Source organism: Salmo salar, chromosome 01, assembly GCF_965601325.2.
Source record: "Salmo salar chromosome 01, fSalSal1, whole genome shotgun sequence".
NCBI lineage: Eukaryota > Metazoa > Chordata > Actinopteri > Salmoniformes > Salmonidae > Salmo > Salmo salar.
Window position 1 is genome coordinate 58,769,726 of NC_138291.1, and position 22,481 is coordinate 58,792,206.

The following is a 22,481-nucleotide window of genomic DNA, read 5'->3' on the forward strand; positions in this document are numbered from 1 at the left end:
CGCGTTTTTAAGTTTCAAAAGATTGCGACCCCCCCACCCTTTTCCTCACAATGGTTTGATCCACTGGCAAGGTAACAGAGGGGTCGTAGCCACTGTCTGAAAGGCACTCAATGAACATAACTGACGTGAGGTTAATCCAGTCAATCGCGCACACACACTAGCTGAATATGCAGAGCTAGCGCGCAAATATGAACTATTAAGCTAGCTAGTACCTATTCCATTTATGTGGCCTCGTCAAAGATGGAATCTTTGCTATCGTCAATTTATTCCGAGATCAGCATGCAGATGATGTAAGTTAGTGCTTCAAAGTCCCTGTGATAAGGTTAGCGATAAACTGAAGTCCAAACTAAACAGAACTACACTCTCTTCTACCATTGTCTTAAATATATTTAATGGTCTCGTTGCAAAAGCTAAATTGTCGCAAGGGAACTTTTATTTATTTATTTTATTTAACCCGGGTAGCAAAGATTATAGCAAACTCCACTGAAACTGAATTGGTGCTCGCTAGCTTTGCAAATTCAGCTATTGTAGGAAGCCAGCCAATATGAAACAAACTATTAAAATTACAAAAGGTTGCAGCATATGTTGTGTAAATGGTGAACTCATACAGCTGTCAACTCTTGTCATTTTAATCCGTTTCACATTTGCTAGCTACCTTTTAGATCGAAGCCCAAATAGAATGATAAAAGATAAGATGATAGAAGCCCATCTCCTACTGTAAATAACCTACACACTGTGTGTGTGTGTAGCCAGCCAGCCAGGTAGAAAAATGGCAGAAAAATAAAAGACGGACATCAGAGTATTTTTCAGTACACCAAAACGCAAAGTAAGAACCCTAGTAGCCTAATATCTCAAAGACTAGTTGATAAAATGTTCATAAGAAAGAAATGAAATTCTAATGGAAATGTTTCACAATTATGTCATTAGGCAGAGCAGGCAACAGATGGCACACAGACAGCAGAGTTGGGGACAGATATGCAGGGACAGACTGGCAGAGACAGGGAGTCTCAGGTAAGTTTGGTGAGTCTTTGTTTGGCAACATTATGAAAGGTTCTCCATTTTTTTAACTTGTAAAATAGGAACATAATTGGAAAATGCCATGGATACCCCCAATCTCAACTTAAACTGGTGACTGAACTAAGATTTGTTAAAGGCAATGGTATTGCTGTTGTGAGTAGTTGTGTAGTTTTGGGTACCGGTAGTTAGGAGTACGGCAAACACCTTATTTCTTTGGTTCCTCAATATACATTTACCATATTACAATGTAGGCTATGTGTTACAGCACTACTTTTGGTGTCCCCCTCAGGAATTGCTCTTGAGAAAATTTCATGCAATTGTCCCCCCCAAAGTTGATATCAGATTTTCGCCCCTGGCCTCAATGTGTTAAATAATGTGTGACAACGGGCGCAATGATGTGCCCAATCTAGGATTTAGTGCATTATTATTGGATAGGAATAAACTGCCTCAATAGCCTATTTGGAGCCATAGGTGGTAATATCGCTCTAGGAGCTGATCCGTGGTCAGTATTTTTGACTACTTCTAATGTTAAGGTGAGATTTGAATGGAGAAAGCTGATCCGAAGGCAGCGCTGCTTTTCTTTCGATCCTGTAGCGACACATGGTCTGACTAACTTACTGAACGTTCTCTCTACGTGCTTATTCGGGAAACATTTAGAAAGGCGATGCATTTGGTATGATCATTGTAATGCTTAATTTACATCGCAACTGGGTAACTGGGTTCCTTACTGCATTAACTTCTGTCTTTTTAACCCATGTAAATCCTACAATTAAAACAGATTTGTGGAACCAATAACGTTATTTAGGCTACATCAAGTGAATGAAGGTAGGCCTATACGAACAAATCAATAAAAATACACCATTTCCCAAAAATATTTTTATTTATTTATCCAGGTACTGTTTTCCTGATATTGCTGTTATTACAATGTTGTTATTATTCCTGTCATTGCGGTGAAATTGACCTCTGAATGACATTCAGTATCAACACAACTAAAGTGCTTCATAATTGTGCCATTTGATAGGCTTACACCCTAACCATCACCTTTCAAAAAGATGAAATGAGATGTAGGCCTAAGGTTTGTACATTTTCACTAATTGTTTTTAGAGAAATTGCATTTTGATTTATCGTGTAACACGTTTCTGCGGGAGAAGAGGTTAAATGTCCTCTCCGTGGTCCTCTCTCTTCTTTTTTGAAATATTATTTCAACAACACACAAATTAAACAAAAGTTGCCTATAGCACGGAATAAAACATTAAATATGATCTTATATTTGAAACCAAACAACTTTATAAAACATATGTCCAAATACAAATATTAAGAAATAAGACAACTACACTGTACACCCCTAATGTGATGGGAATGTTGCGTATCTTTGGAAAATAATTGTCTTCCAAGTGAGCATAATTTCCAGGCAAATGTCCAAGCTCACTGTCTGCAACGGGGATTGGCATTTATTTAGCTTTCATCGTCTAAATCACTGTTGCGAATGGAATCCCTTTGGGGCGACGCTGACTTCAAAGTGCTCTTGCTGCTGTCCTGCTTAGAGGTGCTGGATAGGTCTATTGCCATGTCATCACTGTCGTCTATACCACGAGAGCGATTTGGCCAGGACATGTCGCTGTCTTTCCCTTTAGTTTCCTCGGAGTTAGTATCCGAGTGTGTAAACTCTGGCATTCCTGGGGACTTCTTTACTATATCCATGGACTTCTTGTGCATTCCTGCGTAAAGTGATAAAAATGAAAAACAATTAGTCTCAGCGCAGCCTATAGAAAAATAAAGCAAAAATAAATAGACATTAGGCCTATAGGTCTATCTGTAAACGAAAATGTTGGCCTAACATTTAGACCTTTATCGTTATAATGTATACGTTATGAAATATGTTGGCTGAATGTCCATCAAACATTGTACGGATACAAAACACATCTCAGCTATGTATTCAAGTGATTAAATACATATTTGAGTCTTATATTATTAATAAAGCAAACAACCTGCTGGCTCACCTAGAAGCCAGGGAGCGCAGGAGCCCATCATCCCGCTCTTGGCGGAGTTGATGATTGATTCTGGCAGAGGGATGGAGTGGCGGACCATGGCACCGTAGAGCCCATACTCTGCCATCACACTGCTGCGTCCCCAGCACTTCTCACGTTTCCTCCACTTGGCCCGACGATTCTGAAACCATACCTGAAAAATAGGCCCAAATGTTAGATATTTGGAACATTTTGCAGATGAAACTATTTGAATAAGGCAACTGTAAGTTTACACGCCCGTTCAGCCTTGTAGTAACCTACATGTTGCTATAAATAGCCTACCTGTATTCTGTCCTCAGGCAATTCTGTCTTCATTGCTAACATTTCCCTGGCATACACGTCTGGGTAATGTGCCTCATGGAATGCTTTTTCCAGCTCCTCCAGTTGATGAGAAGTGAACACAGTTCTGTAATGGATAGTATTTTATTTTATTGAAAGCATTTGTTAAACCGGCGTCCTAAAGGCATTCGTTGTAGTTATTTAATGTAATAGCCTACTCAATTTCTCTTTTTGCTCTGGCGCAATAAAACTACGTCATATGTACCAACCTGTGCCTCCTTTTCTTTCTCTTCTGTGAGTTCCCTGAGTTTTTCGAATCGTTTCGTTCACCAGAGAGACATTCGTCATCTTAAAATAAAAGGGAAACATATAGGCTATTAGAGAAAAATAATCAAACGCAAATTCAACATATAAATGATGTTATAATTGTACAGAAAAGTTAAATAAATAGAGTGCTTATAAATGGAATATAGAGACATCAAATTTAGCGCGAGACGAAAATTGTTATTTTGGATAGGTTTAACATTCAATCAACATCTTAATTTTGAGAGATAAAATTATGCTACGTCAATCTTGAATGCATTGAATATTTTAAGTACATTGAGCTACATGAGGTTTCAGCACCCCCTGAGAATACATGCTAAGTGGACAGCTAACTGTAACTGTAAAGTCAACCATTTGAAATGAGCTGTACCAGAGTAGGCGTCTCTTTGTTGCTCCAAATTCTGCATGAAATGGCTCTCCGTCCGGGACTGAAGGAGGGGTATGTGACTCGGTAGGAAGCAGGGGGCCCCCGGAGGTTGCTGAGCCGCCAAACTGCATAGGAACCCCAGACCAAGAGGCAAGGATCCTCCAGCGAAAGGGAATCCCATCCCAGCGCTCTGAACATCCCCGTGTCCTCCTACTCCATAAGGTCCGGATGGGCGAGGCTGGAGATCCGTTTCAAGACCCAGTAGGTCCGTGATGGCAAAGCCTTTAGACCTAAACCCAGAACCATGAAGTCGTGATTTATCGATCCCGAATGCAGGCGCAAGCATCTTGACTTTGGGCTTTTCCTCAGCGCCATCCTCTCTTCCTGTCATGGTTGTCATTGTAAAGCGCTATACTTCTCTTTTCTCTGCGGCTTGGGTGATGAGGTGGCAGGCATATGGGAGGACAATTTATCCCTGTGTTGTGTCCCGGGATACCCTCCAGTGACCAATCAGAGCGAACCTGACCCGTCAAACCGAAAGGAGGCGTTTCCCTTTTTCCATCCTTAAGGATTAATTGCCACCAATTTTGACTCAAATCCGATAAGGATTTTATCCTCTGTCCCCTCTATCTGAACTGGTCCTAAGTGTTCTTCTCTGATGTCAAATGGCATTTATGTAGGTCTCCAGCTAAACAATAGTGCATGCTTTACATCTTAAAAAATACACTTTATTTTACATTTTTATAGACATTTTTCAATGATCAACCTTCGTTTTATCTCAATCTGCTGTTGTTGCGCTATGGTCATTGCTCAGTGATGCTTATTTATTTTATTCATTTGTAGATGAGGAAACATACTATCCTAACGAAAACCGCTGTTTGCCTGTGCAGTGAAAATGTGAGAATAGCCTCTTGACTAGGACTAGTCTAGCCCAAATATCACCTCAATTTAAGAATGACCCATATGCAATGCAAAAGTACAATGATAAACTTTCTACAAAGGGTAGCCTGTTGTAGGTCAATTTTGTGAGTGAAATGCTGTTAAGCTTCCATTTGTTATCACGTTGATTTTACATCTTCAGTTTGTCACATCTGCTCCTGCAACACCCTCTACTGCTCATCCTGTGTCTCCTTGACCTGCCGCCACTCCCCCAGTACTCTCTCCCTCTCTCTCTCTCTCTCTCTCTCTCTCTCTCTCTCTCTCTCTCTCTCTCTCTCTCTCTCTCTCTCTCTCTCTCTCTGTGTGTGTGTGATTGTGTGGGCGGAGACAGGTGTGCTGGAGTCAGAGCAGATCCCCACCAGCTGCAACCTGTTCCATAATCAAGACCTCTACAAAAAAACTTTTTTTCCGGTATTTTTATTTATTTAAATGTATTTGGGTACATCTTCCATTGTAAATCAACTAATATGGCAGCTTAATGACTTGAAGGATGAAATTACATTTTTTCCATATACTTTAGTCATTTAATATTAGCACTTGCAAATAGTAACCTTAAACATGTCAAAAACTTGATGTAAATGTATATTTTATTTTGTTTATTATACTACCCTCTATGGAGGACCAAACCTACCGTAATTAAAAATAAATAAATATACGAACACATAAATAGAGACAAAATACTAACCTAAACACTGTTCTGTCATACTGAACACACCCCAGGCAAATCCAATTGAGCAGTGCACCATGACATTGATCCACCAATGATGTTAGATACCACCCACATATGTTTACTTGACACCCCCTCCTTATCATATTGGAGGAAAAAATACAGCAATAAATAAATGTTGAAATAATATAAATTAATAAAATGAAAGTGGGATTCATTAAATAATTACAGTGTTTATCTATTTATGTGTGCATTTATGTATTTATATGTGAATTCATGTATATATTAATGTATTTATCTATTTACTGTATGTGTACATTTATTTATTCATTTATTTATAATTATGGCAGGTTTGGTACTCCATAACACTGTCAAAACGTCATGCATTTTAACATAATTTAAAACCCCATTACATAGAGAATGTTGCAAACTGGACTATATGTAGTAACTTACTTTGAAGAGATTGTGACTGGGTCTAAATAGGTTTTTGGCGTTTGGTAGGCTAAATTAATTGTTTTTATATGTTACTGCCATTTCCTGAAAGTCAGACTCTTCCCACAACCCAGCAATAAAAAGTCAGCTTCAGAAGGATCTGTATTCACCACATTTTGTTAGGTTATCATTCGATATAGTCGCCAAACTTGTATGGAGGGAATTGTTTATATGTTGTCAAATGTGCCAAAAAGATGTTGGAAATATGTGCCCAAAATGCTGTTTATGTACATGGTTTAGTAATTTACAGATATAAATATGACAAAGTATATATCCACAAGCTGCTTTATACAAGTTCCATAACAAAATGATGAAACCAAAATATTTAAGCTGACTTCATCCAGTGTCCAGAAAAACAGATTTGCAGTAGATTCAAATATGCACATTTTTAATGAGATATCGCCTCATTTGCATATAATACAATATTTCAGAAAAGTTGTAATACAAAAAAGTATTATATCGGTGTCTTTATTCAACTGTGATATGAATAAGGGAAAAATAGACCCTTTTATGGTGTGGTGCCTTCCCTTAAATAATTTGTACTATTATGATAACATTGTGACCACCAGCAGTGAAAGAGTACTAACACCGATGAGACATTTTGGTTATTGAGGATTTTCTAAGGTCATTAACCTTAGAATCAAGCATACCCAACCTTTTTAAAAATGATTTACTAAAGTTATATGATTAATAATTTTGCTCACAGTGTTATTTCCCTCCTTATAAAGTGAGTAACACCAAGTGGCACTTTGGATTAAGACACACCAAATGATCAATGGAATCTTACAATTCAGGGTGTGATTAGCTAATTATTCTATTTAATACAGACCCCTCCCCGCGATAACGGTTTGCCACTGGAGGGAATGATCAAGGTCCTTGTATATCTTTGTAATGAGTGATTTTCAAGGTGGTAACACCAATGACATAAAACTGAGAGACAGAAATTATACTAGTAAAAAAATTGTCTTTTAATAGCGTTCCTTGCGTTTATTGATCTGTAAAATATATTTAATCGTTTTTTAAAATGTTATAGCATTAAAAATAATAGATAGACATCTATATAATCCAAAAACATGTCACTACAACTTTATACATGACTGGGATGAGCCAATTTGATTACCCTAAGAATGCAGGAATTGTAAACTTGTAGTGTATTACAAATCAAATCAAATCAAATTTATTTATATAGCCCTTCTTACATCAGCTGATATCTCAAAGTGCTGTACAGAAACCCAGCCTAAAACCCCAAACAGCAAGCAATGCAGGTGTAGAAGCACGGTGGCTAGGAAAACTCCCTAGAAAGGCCAGAACCTAGGAAGAAACCTAGAGAGGAACCAAGCTCTGAGGGGTGGCCAGTCCTCTTCTTGCTGTGCCGGGTGGAGATTATAACAGAACATGGTCAAGATGTTCAAATGTTCATAAAGGACCAGCATGGTCAAATAATAATAATCATTAGTTGTCGAGGGTGCAACAAGTCAGTAACACAAGAGTAAGTGTCAGTTGGCTTTTTCATAGCCGATCTTTGAGAGTATCTCTACCGCTCCTGCTGTCTCTAGAGAGACTTCTGAAGCTTGAAATTTCCATTTAGAAATTTTAGACTGAATTATAATCCACGTAATAATTCATATTTGCTGTTGCTGCAGGATTATTTTCCTGCTGTATCAAACTGGCTCAAATGAAGATCCTACATCTCTGTATGATGTGTAACTATTTGTAATTTGAAAGTGTTTTTCATGGTTGCAAAGGAAAGGGATTTCAAATGCCACCACAATTCAAGAACAACCCATCTTCTGAAGTCATCAATGTAAAGGAATTTCGTCAATTTTTCACCCATCTTTTAACCTAAATCCAATGACATGGTGACATTTTTTCGTTGATTTCACGTTGAATTCACGTTAGTTGACAACTCAACCAAATGTAGATCAAAACTAGACGTTGAACTGACATCTGTGCCCAGTGGGCCTCTTAGTACACTTTCACTGAGGCCTGAGCAAACCATATTTCGAGAAAATCTGCTGTTCTAAATAAAGTTTGTAATCTGACCCTTCACCAAATTTCCTGTCTGAATAGATATTAGGATAAGATTGTTTTGACATGGACGGTAGTATTATCTTTATTTCTGCAGTTAAAGTTAATTCTGAGGTCTCGGGAGAAAACGAAACTCCTTATGTGTACAAGTAATTGGGGAAATTATGACCAAATGATGCTAATCCCATCGGATTGAGTGGAGGGGGTGTGTTTTGCTGCAGGTATATTAAAAAAAACGTCCTCGTCTGCCCAATGACTTTTCATTTAAGGAGGCGAAAGTGTATCGAGTCGGTCTCTGATTTAAAAAGCAATTCTAGAAATCGTCTTAACCAAGATAATTACACCAAATGCATTACATTTGTTTAATCTATCATTTGAATACAGAGCTGTGTGAAATCTGCTTTTAGGGCACGTATCCACCATAGAGCACGTGATGTGTTTTTCACACAGCCTTAGATCGACATGGTTGTAAATAGCTACTAGTTCGTTTATAGTCGGAAAATAGTGGGATTTGAACATGATAGGCTGCGAATTCAGTTATTGGCGATAAGAAGTGAGCCATCCTAACATCGAATTATCCGAATTTCAAACGATGTAAAATAGTAAAAGATGATTCAGGATAATCCTCAGTTAACATCAGATAAGCTTTTTCAATGTCAATTAAGAGGTAAGTAACATAAAATGATTTATTCTCATCCCATAAGATTAAATCAATGTCCTCAACGAGTCAGTATGCATTAGACTTGTGGGCACGCAGTAACAATTATTAGGCGTACTGCATCGAAAATAACGACAAGAGGGGCAATAAGAATCTATGCAGGCCTGTAAACCCAAGCTACCAGGATTGGTATTCAATTTGTTTCAGCAGTTTCTAAACCCATATAGCAGAATCTTAAAGTTAACACGGGGTAAATTTAGGAAAATTAAATAAACACAACACCCTCTTTAATTTGATGGAAATAACACCCTTAAAATACTCCGAATAAAACATCCCATTTCCCTTAAAAGGGTGCTTGGAGTGAATTGAGCGGAGGGGGAAAAAACATGATTTTAAAGGCCAGATTGCAAGACTAGGTTTCATGGTGTCATCAAATGGGATTACATGGTATTAAGCTAATCAGTAAAAGTTATCTGCTCATTATTTTCCAGATAATATTTCTAGGTGATTCTCCACAGCCAAGATTAATAAACTCTTAAAAGAACATAACATCAAAAATGGCATTTTGCTCTAATTTTCTCTGGCTATCCCTGGCACGTGGAGGTTGTTTGATTTATAGATGGGCCACGTTCCTGACCTATACAGTGCCTTCAGAAAGTATTCATACCCGTTGACTTGACATGCTAACCTTTAACCATTCCCAATAATAGGGGAGGTTAGCTTTTTTTTTTGGGGGGGGGGGTATGATATTTCTGCCTCTGTAACTTTCTCTCATCATTATTCACGATTCATTCGTGATTATCTGTAATCACGGTAGCATCCACATGAATGTAGAAGTGTTTAGAAACATATTCTATTCTTATTTACAATAAAAGTGACTGCAAAATGACAGAATACATTATTTACAGTTCATTTCTATTGGACACAAAATCATCTGAAACAGACCCAAAACAAACTGCAAATGCATCCAACAAGTTTGTAGAGTCACAAACTTGATGTAATCATTGTGTGCTTGGAATATGGGACCAAATACTACATTTTCTTACTATTTTAATATACAATTTCGAGTCGGTTCACCCGATATAGATGAAAATAACCTCAAATTAAAGATGACAGTTTGCACTTTAACCTCATAGTCAAAGCAACAAAAATGTGTCACTGTCCAAATACTTCTGGACCTCATTGTATTTCAAATCTCTTGACCATGTACAGTCTTCTTCCTCACGGACCCTTGGTACTATACACAAGGCAAATCTGGCAGATGGACAAATCCTCTCTGGGGTGGGGGCATGGACGGATGGGTGTGGCCTCGTGGTGCATACTTGACAAACGTGTGGTGTAAGCAGACCGACTGGGCTGAGTCCAGATGTTTGAGCCTTTCTATTAAGATTCATCAGGATTTGTAATCACCAAGAACATGAGACGCTGCTGTCATAACATAGCAATGGAGAGAGCTCCTTACTCCCTCATCAGCCAATGTTAGGGACCCCCTGCTGTTCTCTTCCTGATCTTGTCGTCTCTGCATCAGGACAGTCTCTTATGCCACTGCTTTATTTAGCGCTCAAAGACATGTGGAGTCACATTGTGAGACATCTCTTTGAACACCCCACCCTCCACAATTACTTGGCTAAGACTCCCCTTCCAGCAATCTTTATCTCAGGAAACTCTGCCATTAAGGGTGTAAGCCATTGGGGAGGGGGGTTCTAAGCTGACATAAGGAATTGTTTTAAGAAGGTCATGCCATGGATCACTTAGCTATCGGATTTAGAATTTTAGGACTCCTTTAGATATATATAAAAAAAAATGCTACAGACGGTTTTGTGAGAATACCAATTTTCGGGATGTCTCCTGGTCTGACAAACAGCGCTGTAGCTCTGCCACTTTCCACCGCAGATGCGGAAGGGCGACAGGCGGATTGAGACGCAGCCCATGCAGATATCTCTAGCTTAAACTGACAGAATTTGATGTTACTTAGATTGATGCACGGGTGCATCAATAGACTCTAGGGGTTAAGGCGAAGCAGATGTCTTAGTTTTGTCAACCTCACTTAAAGCATGCTCTGTTGCACATAACACACATACAGTATGCATGCATGCAAGTGCACGTGCATGTGCACACATACAGACAAGACACCACCCTGCTGCCAGCAGAAAACTGCACATTAATGGAGTGTAAAATCACTTTTTACATCATTTTCATATATATATATTCTTTAGTACAGTATAATCTTCTGTATAATGAAAACATTACGCAACTACAATGATTGCTAAACATGTGCAGATTTACAAAGGGTATACAATGTGTCCATCTCAGTTTTGATTGTATGATTTAAAAATGTACTTACAGTGTTAAGGTTTAGTGCTCATCCAAAATCTACTAAAGTGTGTGTGTGTGTGTGTGTGTGTGTGTGCGTGCATGCATGTGTGCGTGTATGGCATGTAAGGTCGCATAAACCGCTGCTCACTTCAGAAACCTATGTCATATTTAATTTTCAACATGGATTATAATTATATCAAGAAGAGGATTCATTGATTTTGGGGGATGAATAATGTTCAGATTAAGGTTTTTAGATTCTTTGCCGTCAGAGCTTTTATCCTGATCCAGATTTCTGTGGGTTTAGTACTTTATCTTTCTTTCATATCTTAACATTTTTAGAGTTTTCTCGGCTTTTGGTTTTGTAATTAATTGCTTGTGTTCTGTAAGTACAGCTACAGTTAATTCCATTGGATGACTTGATGATAGATTGAAAAGGGGCCCGTGGTTGCATCTGTTAAAATCAGCTCCTGTCCGTAATCATCACCAATAAGGGGAGTCCATCCTCAAAAGGTCACAGCATGTTGTGATGGACGCATTAGACCACATTTCATTATTTATCTTGTCTTCTTGCTTTCACGTTAACATATACATTTATGTCTTTTTCTCTATTGTAAAAAATATTTTATACAACCTTCAATGGTTGCTTTTTATTCTCCATTGTTTCGTTTTTTACAAAAACATAACAGACATCCTGTCAATCACTTTATTACAGTATCAGAGAATATTTAGGCTCTATAGTTAATACAAAAATCTATATTAAAGGTTAATTGTAGCAACAGTTTAACTTCCCATCTCTGAACAACAAAATCTGATCTACAATAAACGCTATATCTACTTATTGATTCTGAGAAAGAAGAAAACAATGATGACAACAACAACAGTACAATAAAAGCATATAAAATGCCTTCAGAATATATTCACACCCTTTTATTTTTTCCACATTTTGTTGTGTTCCAGCCTGACTAAATTGAGATTTTGTGTAATTGATCTATACACAATACCCTATAATGTCAAAGTGGAATTATGTTTGTAGAACATTTCCAAAATTAAAAAAAATTGATAATCTGAAATGTTTTGAGTCGATAAGTATTCAACCTCTTTCTTATGGCAAGGCTGAATAAGTTCAGAATTAAAAATGTGCTTAACAAATCACATAATAAGTTGCATGAACTCCTTCTGTGTTCAATAATTGTGTTTAACATGATTTTTTTATGAATAGCACGTCTTTACCCCACACATACAATTATCTGTAAGGTCCCTCAATCGAGTGGTGAATTTCAAGCACAGATTCAACCCCAAAGACCAGGGAAGTTTTTACAATGCCTCCCAAAGAATGGCACCTATGGGTCGATGAGTAATAAAAAAAAAAAAAAGCAGACGCTGAAGTTTTTGATTAGGCTTTGGATGGTGTATCAATACACCCAGTAACTAAGATATAGGAATCCTTCCTAACTCAGTTGCCCGAGAGGAAGGAAACTGTGTCACGTCCTGACCAGTAATAGGGGTTATTTGTTATTGTAGTTTGGTCAGGACGTGGCAGAGGGTATTTGTTTTATGTGGTTCGGGGTGGTGGTTTGTTTAGTAGGGTATTTTATTTATGTATTCCGGGGGGTTTTGGGCACTGTTCTATGTTAATGTATTTCTATGTTCTGTCTAGTCTTTTGTATTTCTATGTTTTGTTAATTGGGGTTGGACTCTCAATTGGAGGCAGGTGTTTTCTAGTTGCCTCTGATTGAGAGTCCTATATATAGGTGTGTGTTTGTTGAGTAATTTGTGGGAGATTGTTCTGTGTATAGCCTTGTGCCTTACCAGACTGTTATTCGCTGGTGTGTCTTTTTGATGTACGTGTTTATTTTGGTTTTTCCTTCTTTGTCCTATTAATAAAGAAGATGAGTGCACATTTCCCCGCTGTGTCTTGGTCCGCTTTATCCGACGACAACCGTTACAAACTGATCAGGGATTTCACCATAAGGCCAATGGTGATTTTAAAACAGTTACAGGGGTTCATGGTTGTGATATGAGAAAACTGAGGATGGATCAACAACACTGTAGTTTTTCCACAATACTAACCTAATTGAAAAGAAGGAAGCCTGTACAGAATACAAATATTCCAAAGTATGCATCCTGTTTGCAACAAGGCACTTAAGTAATACTGCAAAAAATGTGGCAAAGAAGTTAACTTTTTGTCCTGAATACGAAGTGTTATGTTTTGGGTAAATCCAACACAACACATCACTGAGTACCACTCTTCATATTTTCAAGCATGGTGGTGGCTGCATCATGTTATGGATATGAGTGTCATCGGCAAGGACTAGGGAGTTTTTTGGATCAAAAGAAACAGAACACAGCTAAGCACAGGCAAAATCCTAGAGAAAAACCAAGGTTCAGTCTGCTTTCCAACAGACACTGGGAGATTAATTCAACTTTCAGCAGGACAATAACCTAAAACGCAATCTACACTGGAGTAGCTTACCAAAAAGACACTGATTGTGCCTGAGTGGCGTAGTTACAGTTTTTACTTAAATTGTCGTGAAAATCTATGGCAAGACTTGAAAATGGCCTTCTAGAAATGATCAACAACCACTTGACAGAGCCTGAAGAATTTTAAAAAGAATAATGATCAAATATTGTACAATTCAGGTGTGCAAAGCTCTTAGAGACTCACCCCAAAAGACTCACAGCTGTAATCACTGCCAAAGGTGATTCCAACATATATTGTCTCAGGGGTGAGAATACTTATCTAATCAAGATATATTAGTGTTGTCTTTGTAATACATTTGTAATAAATATTATAATTTTTCATCCACTTTGACATTACAGCGTATTTTGTGGAGATCGTTGACCAAAAATTACAATTAAATCCAGTTTAATCCCACTTTGCTACACAACAAAATGCGTAAAAAGTCAAAGGGTGTGAATACTTTCTGAAGGCACAGTGGTAATAGTTAAATGACAACAACAACAACAACAACAGTACAGAGATGTTAGATCGGCATTCAGGCCAGAGAGTTCAAGCTTGGTTTCATCAGACCAGAGAATCTTGTTTCTCATGGTCTAACAGTCTTTAGGTGCCTTTTGGCAAACTCCAAGCAGGCTGTCATGTGCTTTTTACTAAGGAGTGGCTTCCGTCTGGTCACTCTACCATAAAGGCCTGATTGGTGGAGTACTGCAGGGATGGTTGTCCTTCTTGAAGGTTATCCCATCTCCACAGAGGAACTGTGGAGCTCTTTCAGAGTGACGATCGGGTTCTTGGTCACCTCCCTGAACAAGGCCCTACTGCCCAGTTTACTCAGTTTGGCTGGGCGGCCAGCTCTAGGAATAGTCTTAGTGGTTCCAAACGTCTTCCATTTAAGAATGATGGAGGCCACTATGTTCTTGGGGACCTTCAATGATGCAGAAATATTTGGGTACCGTTCCCCAGATCTGTGCCTCGACACAATCCTATCTCGAAGCTCTACTTGACAATTTCTTCGATCTCATGGCTTGGTTTTTGCTCTGACATGCACTGTCAACTGTGAGACCTTACAGTGCCTTGAAAAAGTACTCATCCCCCTTGGCGTTATTCCTATTTTGTCGCATTACAACCTGTAATTGAAATTGATTTTTATTTGGATTTCATGTAATGGACATACACAAAATAGTCCAAATTGGTGAAGTGAAAATTATGTTTAAAAATGTATTTTTAAATTAAAAACGGTAAAGTGGTGTGCGCATATATATTCACCCCCTTTCCTATGAAGCCCGTAAATAAGATCTGGTGCAACCAATTACCTCCAGAAGTCACATAATTAGTTAAATAAAGTCCACCTGTGTGCAATCTAAGTGTCACATGATCTGTCACCTGATATCAGTATATACAGTTGAAGTCGGAAGTTTACATACACTTCGGTTGGAGTCATTAAAACAATTTTTTCAACCACTCCACAAATGGCTTGTTAACAAACTATAGCTTTGGCAAGTTGGTTAGGACATCTACTTTGTGCTTCTGATAGGCTAATTGACATAATTTGAGTCAATTGTATTTCAAGGCCTACCTTCAAACTCAGTGCCTCTTTGCTTGACATCATGAGAAAATCAAAAGAAATCAGCCAAGACCTCAGAAACAAAATTGTAAACTTCCACAAGTCTGGTTCATCCTTGGGAGCAATTTCCAAATGCCTGAAGGTACCACGTTCATCTGTACAAACAAAGGTACGTAAGTATAAACACCATGGGACCACGCAGCCGTCATACCACTCAGGAAGGAGACGTGTTCTGTCTCCTAGAGATGAACGTACTTTGGTGCGAAAAATGCAAATTAATCCCAGAACAACAGCAAAGGACCTCTGAAGATGCTGGAGGAAACAAGTACAAAGTATCTATATCCAAGAGAGGGCCGCCCACCTATGCCAAGAGAGGGCCGCCCACCAAAACTCACGGACCAGGCCAGGAGGTCATTAATCAGAGAGGCAACAAAGAGGCCAAAGATAACCCTGAAGGACCTGCGAAGCTCCACAGCAGAGATTGGAGTATCTGTCCATAGGACCACTTTAAGCAGTACACTCCACAGAGCTGGGCTTTATGGAAGAGTGGCCAGAGAAAAGCCATTGCTTAAAGAAAAGAATAAGCAAACACGTTTGGTGTTCACCAAAAGGCATGTGGGAGACTCCCAAAACATATGGGAGAAGGTACTCTGGTCAGATGAGACAACATTTCTGCTTTTTGGCCATCAATGAAAACGCTATGTTTGGTGCAAACCCAACACCTCTCATCACCCTGAGAAAACCATCCCCACAGTGGAGCATGGTGGTGGCAGCATCGTGCTGTGGAAATGTTTTTCATCGGCAGGGACTGGGAAACTGGTCAAAATTGAAGGAATGATGGATGGCGCTAAATTCAGGGAAATTCTTGAGGGAAACCTGGTTCAGTCTTCCAGAGATTTGAGACTGGGACAGAGGTTCACCTTCCAGCAGGACAATGACCCTAAGCATACTGCTAAAGCAACACTCGAGTGGTTTAAGGGGAAGCATTTAAATGTCTTGGAATGGCGTAGTCAAAGCCCAGACCTCAATCCAATTGAGAATCTGTGGTATGACTTAAAGACCACCAGCGGAACCCATCCAACTTGAAGGAGCTTGAGCAGTTTTGCCTTGAAGAATGGGCAAAAATCCCAATGGGTAGATCTACCAAGCTTGTAGAGACATACCCCAAGAGACTTGCAGCTGTAATTACTGCAAAAGGTGGCTCTACAAAGTATTGACTTTTGGGGGGGTGAATAGTTTTGAATAGGTTTTCAGTTTTTTTGTCTTATTTCTTGTTTGTTTCACCCCCAAAAATATTTTGCATCTTCAAAGTGGTAGGCATGTTGTGTAAATCAAATGATATAACCCCCCCAAAAAATCTATTTTAATTCCAGGTTGTAAGGCAACAAAATAGGAAATATGCTAAGGGGGTGAATACTTTCGCAAGCCATTGTATATAGACAGGTATGTGGCTTTCCAAATCATGTCCAATCAATATAATTTTTCACAGGTGGACTCCAATCTAGTTGTAGAAACATCTCAAGGATGATCAATGGAAACAGGATAAACCTGAGCTCAATTTTGAGTCTCATAGCAAAGGGACTCAATACTTGTGTAAATAAGGTATTTCTTTTTTTTCTTTTTAATACATTTGCAAAAATTTCCAAAAACCTGTTTTCACTTTGCCATTATTGAGTATTGTGTGTAGATTGCTGAGGATTTTTTTATTTAATCCATTTGACAATAAGGCCGTAATGTTACAAAATGTGGAAAAAGTCAAGGGGTCTGAATACTTTCCGAAGGCACTGTAAATCCAAAATGTTCATTGAAAACATGAAAGCACCAATGGATTTGAAGAAAGAACAACAAAGCAGTACAACTACATGTACAGAATTATATTTCCACACATTAACATAAAACCGTAACAATTTAATTAAATAAATTAAACAATTAACATAGTTTTTCATCACATTAATTCTACTTTGCTACCCTATGTGACCTTAAATAACTGAAACAATTGAATCCAATGGGCATCGTAAGCAATAGCAGTAATTGCAGCCCTATAATTCTCCTCCCAGACAGTGATAATGCCTGAGGTCACTAGCACAAAGGATGCTGAAGACCAGGCCTTCTTGGTTGTGTTGTTAATTGTTTTGCTGGTCCATTGTTTAAATGAGCCTATAGCACAGGATACGATAGTCTGGCCACGCTTCATCCACCTGCAAATCAACCCTACGCAGTCTGACGATGGCCCAGTAATTATAAAAAAAATGCACATTTATGCAAATAGCCCAGGATAGATTAACCTAATTTGTTCATGTAAACAACTCCTCGACTGGGATTAAAGTTTTGTCAATTAGACAATGGTTTATAATGACCCCTAGTAGTCTGAAAGTCTGGGTTCAGTCTTCTAATAGGCGTGCCCACTCATTATATAGTCCATAATCACACCCTTAAAGTGAGGCCAAGCCAGACATGACACACAATACAATCATGTCGGCTGGCATTAGCAGTAATGGCTAATGATTAAGGGTTACCACCATACTGACACCATGTCTCAGCCCTTTCTTTCAAGCCAAGCAGCAACCGTCCAGCCATGCTTTTGTGGAGCCATGTTGGTGCACAAACCATAATTGGTACACGTGCCAATCTGACAAAAAAGCTACAAAGCACACACATATGCTAATTTGCTATCTCTTCAATTAACCAACATTTTTCTACAAAAGTGTCTGAATAACATTTCGGTATGCAAAATGCTAATTCAGACATAATTGGCATTTTAGGAAACAATACGGAAATGTATGGCCACTTGTAGAATAAAGAATAATCAAAACTGACTGTGCTACTACAACTGTCTTCTATAAAGTTAGAATGAGGTCAAGTTAGAAAACTGTAAACGTCAGACAAGGATCACATTTTTGCACAAGTAAAATTATATTGGCATGAAGGCTACCTTTGAAACTGAACCACATTCTATAATACTATTCATATGTACTTCAAGAAAAGTGCAGAAAAGTGGCTTAACATTGATAACACAATTCAAAACCAGTACGTTTCTAAATCCAAAGTATAAATTATTCTACCATGTTTGAAGATATATGAATTTGTTACTTCCTTGAGTGTATGGATCCGAAGGTGCGGTCCTTTGTTGCAAAAAACTGAAATCATAAAAGCTTGATTGAATAGGGCCATACAATTGTATTTGCAGTCCAGCTGGATCCAGCATTTCCTTGGACTTCAATCAATGGTCCATGGTTTCCTAAAATACGCTGTACAGTTTCATAATTACTTCATTGTAAAATAAATAAAAAACTGTATTGAAATTAAATGTTTTACAAAAGTAAATCCATAACATCAATTTATCTGAAACCCACAGCAAGAAAGAGGTCTTGCTTTTCATTCCTAACAGTGTTGATCCTGCCTTTTTGTTCCCATCTCTTGACAGATGATCTCTGGGTCTTCATTTTCTTTCTTCTTTCCATTTTCGTCCTGTTTTCTTTCTTTGTGGATAAACAGTATATGACTGTTCAGGATAAATTTGTGTCTTAAGCTTTTCCTTCTGACAGCACAATTATAGGGGAAAAAAGTATCTTGTGTGAGTCATTATGTTCAGTTAGGTGTCCCTTACTTTTGAAGCTTTTCCCACAGTCAGCACAAATGAATAGTTTTATCTTCTGTATGAGTCAGTATACAGTTGAAGTTGGAAGTTTACATACACTTAGGTTGGAGTCATTAAAACTCCACAAATTCTTGTTAACAAACTATAGTTTTGGCAAGTCGGTTAGGACATTACTTTGTGCATGACACATCTCATTTTTCCAACAATTGTTTACATACAGATTATTTCACTTATAATTCACTGTATCACAATTCCAGTGGGTCAGAAGTTTACATACACTAAGTTGACTGTGCCTTTAAACAGCTTGAGAAATTCCAGAAAATGATGTCATGGCTTTAGAAGCTTCTGATAGGCTAATTGACATAATTTGAGTCAATTGGAGGTGTACCTGTGGATGTATTTCAAGGCCTACCTTCAAACTCAGTGCCTCTTTGCTTGATATCATAGGAAAATCTAAAGAAATCAGCCAAGACCTCAGAAAGAAAATTGTAGACCTCCGCAGTGCCCCTGTGACAACAATTTTGGACCCCCTTGTGGCCCCCCTAAATGTGGAGTATGAAATAATTTTTACATAACAAATTTTTGCTATCGTTCTTTTTTTACATCCGTTATTAGACAGTGGCAACGCGGAACACTAATGATTATGAACATGGTCTTTTGCCTGCTAATGCCTGCAATGCAGTGAAGAAAACGATATGACAACAATAACGTCTAATGTAACTGGCCCCAGCTTGGCCCCCCCCCCCTGTTGAAATGGTCTAGAACCGCCACTGCCCACAGCTAAATGATGTCTCTCCTGTGAGAGTCAGTATATGCACAATTAAGTTCCCCTTGCAATTGAAACTTTTCCCACATTTTTTACATTTCTTTTACTAGGCAAGTCAGTTAAGAACAAATTCTTATTTTCAATGACAGCCTAGGAACAGTGGGTTAACTGCTTTGTTCAGGGGCAGAACAACAGATTTGTACCTTGTCAGCTCAGGGATTTGATCTTGCAACCTTTCAGTTACTAGGCCAATGCTCTAACCACTAGGCTATGCTGCCGCATTCACAACAGCTAAATTGTTTCTCTCCTGTGTTAGTCAGTATATGCCTGTTCAGGGTCTTCTTGCTGTTGAATATTTTTCGATAGTCACCACAATTAAATTGTTTTATCCTCTGAGTGAATCCTCGCGTGAGTCGTCAGCCAGACAGTCTGAGTGAAGCATTTGCCACAGTCAAGGCCACTGTAAGGTTTTTTTAAACGTGGTGCTGGGTTTAGTGCTGTGTTTCCTCAACTGTGTTTGGGATCCAATAGTGGCTTGGGATCCAATGGTAAGTTGGAATCCAATGGTCGGTCGAGATCCAACGGTGGGTTGATGTCAAGTCCCACTGGATCACTGCTTACGACTGAGTTGTGACAGGATTTTGATTATCTGGAGGGTCAAAGTATATGTTGAGACCCTTTAGTTGGGTCACAGTGCCAAAAGATTTGAGAATGAAATGGATTAGAGTCACTCTAAAACACTCTCTGTTCTCCACAGTCTGGGTTTGGGAAGACTGAAGTGGGTCCGCCTGAACACGTTAACTTTTCATACAGGGAGGAGTGAATGGAGCCTGGTGTCAAGGAGCCCTTGAGGCTGCTGTTCCTCCTGACTGGTCATGAGTTTCTCCTGTTCCTCCTTAATCAGTGTGTGCTCTTGGGCCTCCTGCACCAGACTCGGGCTCCAGTCCTTATCACAGTGCTGCTGCTCAGAGGTAACATTTACATTTGAGTCATTTAGCAGACGCTCTTATCCAGAGAGACTTACAGTAGTGAATGCATACATTTCATACATTTTTTTTCTTACATTTTTTTTTTTTCCATACTTGTCCCCCGTGGGAATTGAACCCACAACCCTGGCGTTGCAAACACCATGCTCTACCAACTGAGCCACACGGGACCACCTCCTCCTCAGAGACAGCGAGAAAGAACTGGAGGGAGCCTATTCTACACAGTTGTATCTCTGCTGGGATCCGCAGCGTCTCCGTAGCCGGTTATTCTTCTCATTGGATCTCCTCATGGTACTCCATGGCAGCTACCGTTAAATGCTCAAAGAATGGAGTTCAGACTTTTTGAGTGGATCTTTGAGTTGGGTATTCAGTTGAATGGTGATGAGATCCAATGGTGGACTACAGAGTCGCTGCTTACGGCTGAGCTGTGACTGGAGTCATTATTTTGATCATCTGAAGAGTCACAGGAAATGTTGAGACTTATTAGGAATCAAGATATCAGCCGCCATTAAAAGCTAATTAAAAAACACACTCAAACATTGGGTCTTAGCCATTTTGAGTGGACCCTTGAGTTGGGTACTCAGTTCAATTTATCTTTACTCCACACAATGAATGTTCAAAATCAAAACGGTATGTCTCCAATTCTAATTCTGTGTTGTCCTCTTCTTCTTTATGTTTTTCAGCGGTTGGCAAGCTTAGAAATGGACAATAGCGACGCCCGCTGGATGGGGTTCATAGCTGGAATAGATGTAAAACAAATTGCACCCCTTGGAAAGTGGGTACGCAGACCCGTGAGCAACTGCGGCCACTCATGATGAGTTCAGATTTTTTGTGTTTCTCACCCCCATCAAAGTTGCCCATCTCTGCTCTAAAAGGGCACTGAAAGAACTGTCGCTTTCAACTATTGCTTGTTCAGGACATTTCTAATATAGTTTTATTTTCTATGAACTTTATGAAATGAATCCCCCTACCTTTTTCCTATACAGTAGCCCTACATGTTCCTTAGAACAGTATTTATATAGAGAGATGGTCTCTCCAACGTTCTATCACAGAGAAGGGGCTAGGCATGGGGACATGGCAGAGAACCCCTATTTTCGGATAGTCGCCTTATTAGGCCCATCTGTATGGATCCCAATAGGTTGCCTGATCATTTCTCCGAATGGCCCCTCTCCCTTGACCTGTAAGCATCTTTGTTGCTTGATGAGGCAAAGGGTCACTAATTCACCAATCTCCTATCAGGGCAAAATTTTAGTTCAAGACTGATATGGAGAGAGAGAGAGAGGGAAATGGAGTCCTGCAAACTTAAGGTATATACTATTCTGGTCTTCTTGAGTCACTGCTGTTGGGGAGCCAACAGACTGTTGGGAAGCCCCCCCCCATCCTTCACCCCCCACTTCTATTAAAATAATCTGTCTGTTTCAGTTAGCTAGTCTCAAAATGCGGCCATTCTCCTCTCAGCCATAAACCTGTCTGTTGGACTCAGTTCATCTTAGGGTGATAGCTCTCCATCTCTCCTTTTTTCCCTCTTCCCTCTCTCTCCACCTTCTCAAAGTGTGGTAATTAGATCATGTGTGGTAATTCGATCATCAAGTCAATTATGGAGAGACTCATTCTTAAGAGTCTATTTACGCGCCCGCGCATCAATCTAAGTAACATCAAAATCCGTCAGTTTAAGCTAGAGATATCAGGGCTGTGTCTCAATCCACCACATCCGCCTATGTTGACCTTCCGACCTTCCTATGTTGACCTTGCGGTGTAAGGTCGCTGAGCTGCAACAGTGTTTGTCAGACCATGAGACCGCGAAAATCGGTCTTCTCACGAAAACATCTGTAGCGTCCATACAGTCCGTATGATTTATTTTCTGACTGTCTTTTTTGCCATTTATGAATGTGTTCTTCAATGCATGTATATGGGCTATAGTAGTAAAGGCCAAATTCAATGTTTTATCAAATATAAAAATTGATACCTAAAGGGGTCCTAAAATAGTTAAATGAT

General features: G+C 39.1%; 1 protein-coding gene and 1 non-coding gene across 3 annotated transcripts; both read right to left on the bottom strand.

Annotated features, from left to right (window-relative positions):
- Positions 1 to 1,878: 1,878 nt before the first annotated feature.
- LOC106605981 (visual system homeobox 1) lies at positions 1,879 to 4,462 on the bottom strand. 2 transcript variants are annotated; one of them, XM_014202030.3, is made up of 5 exons: positions 4,018 to 4,462; positions 3,593 to 3,671; positions 3,327 to 3,450; positions 3,018 to 3,198; positions 1,879 to 2,735 (listed from the first exon to the last, which is right to left on the bottom strand). In XM_014202030.3, exons 1-5 carry the CDS (start codon positions 4,412 to 4,414, stop codon positions 2,473 to 2,475), a joined length of 1,044 nt encoding a protein of 347 aa, XP_014057505.1. In that variant the 5' UTR covers positions 4,415 to 4,462; the 3' UTR covers positions 1,879 to 2,472. The 2 variants fall into 2 exon arrangements, with proteins under 2 accessions (XP_014057505.1, XP_014057496.1); XM_014202021.3 differs by having other exon boundaries at positions 3,006 to 3,198.
- A 16,121-nt stretch (positions 4,463 to 20,583) lies between these two features.
- On the bottom strand, positions 20,584 to 20,657 carry trnaa-ugc (transfer RNA alanine (anticodon UGC)). Its single transcript has one exon. It is a non-coding gene; the product is annotated as a tRNA-Ala (tRNA).
- Positions 20,658 to 22,481: the final 1,824 nt, after the last annotated feature.

Coding starts and splice junctions, on each gene's coding strand:
- LOC106605981 (XM_014202021.3), bottom strand. CDS start 4,414: ATGACAACCATGACAGGAAGAGAGGATGGCGCTGAGGAAAAGCCCAAA. Junction 3,672..4,017: donor ACAAAGAGACGCCTACTCTG/GTACAGCTCATT, acceptor TTTTATTTTAAG/ATGACGAATGTCTCTCTGGT. Junction 3,199..3,326: donor TGCCTGAGGACAGAATACAG/GTAGGCTATTTA, acceptor CCTATTTTTCAG/GTATGGTTTCAGAATCGTCG.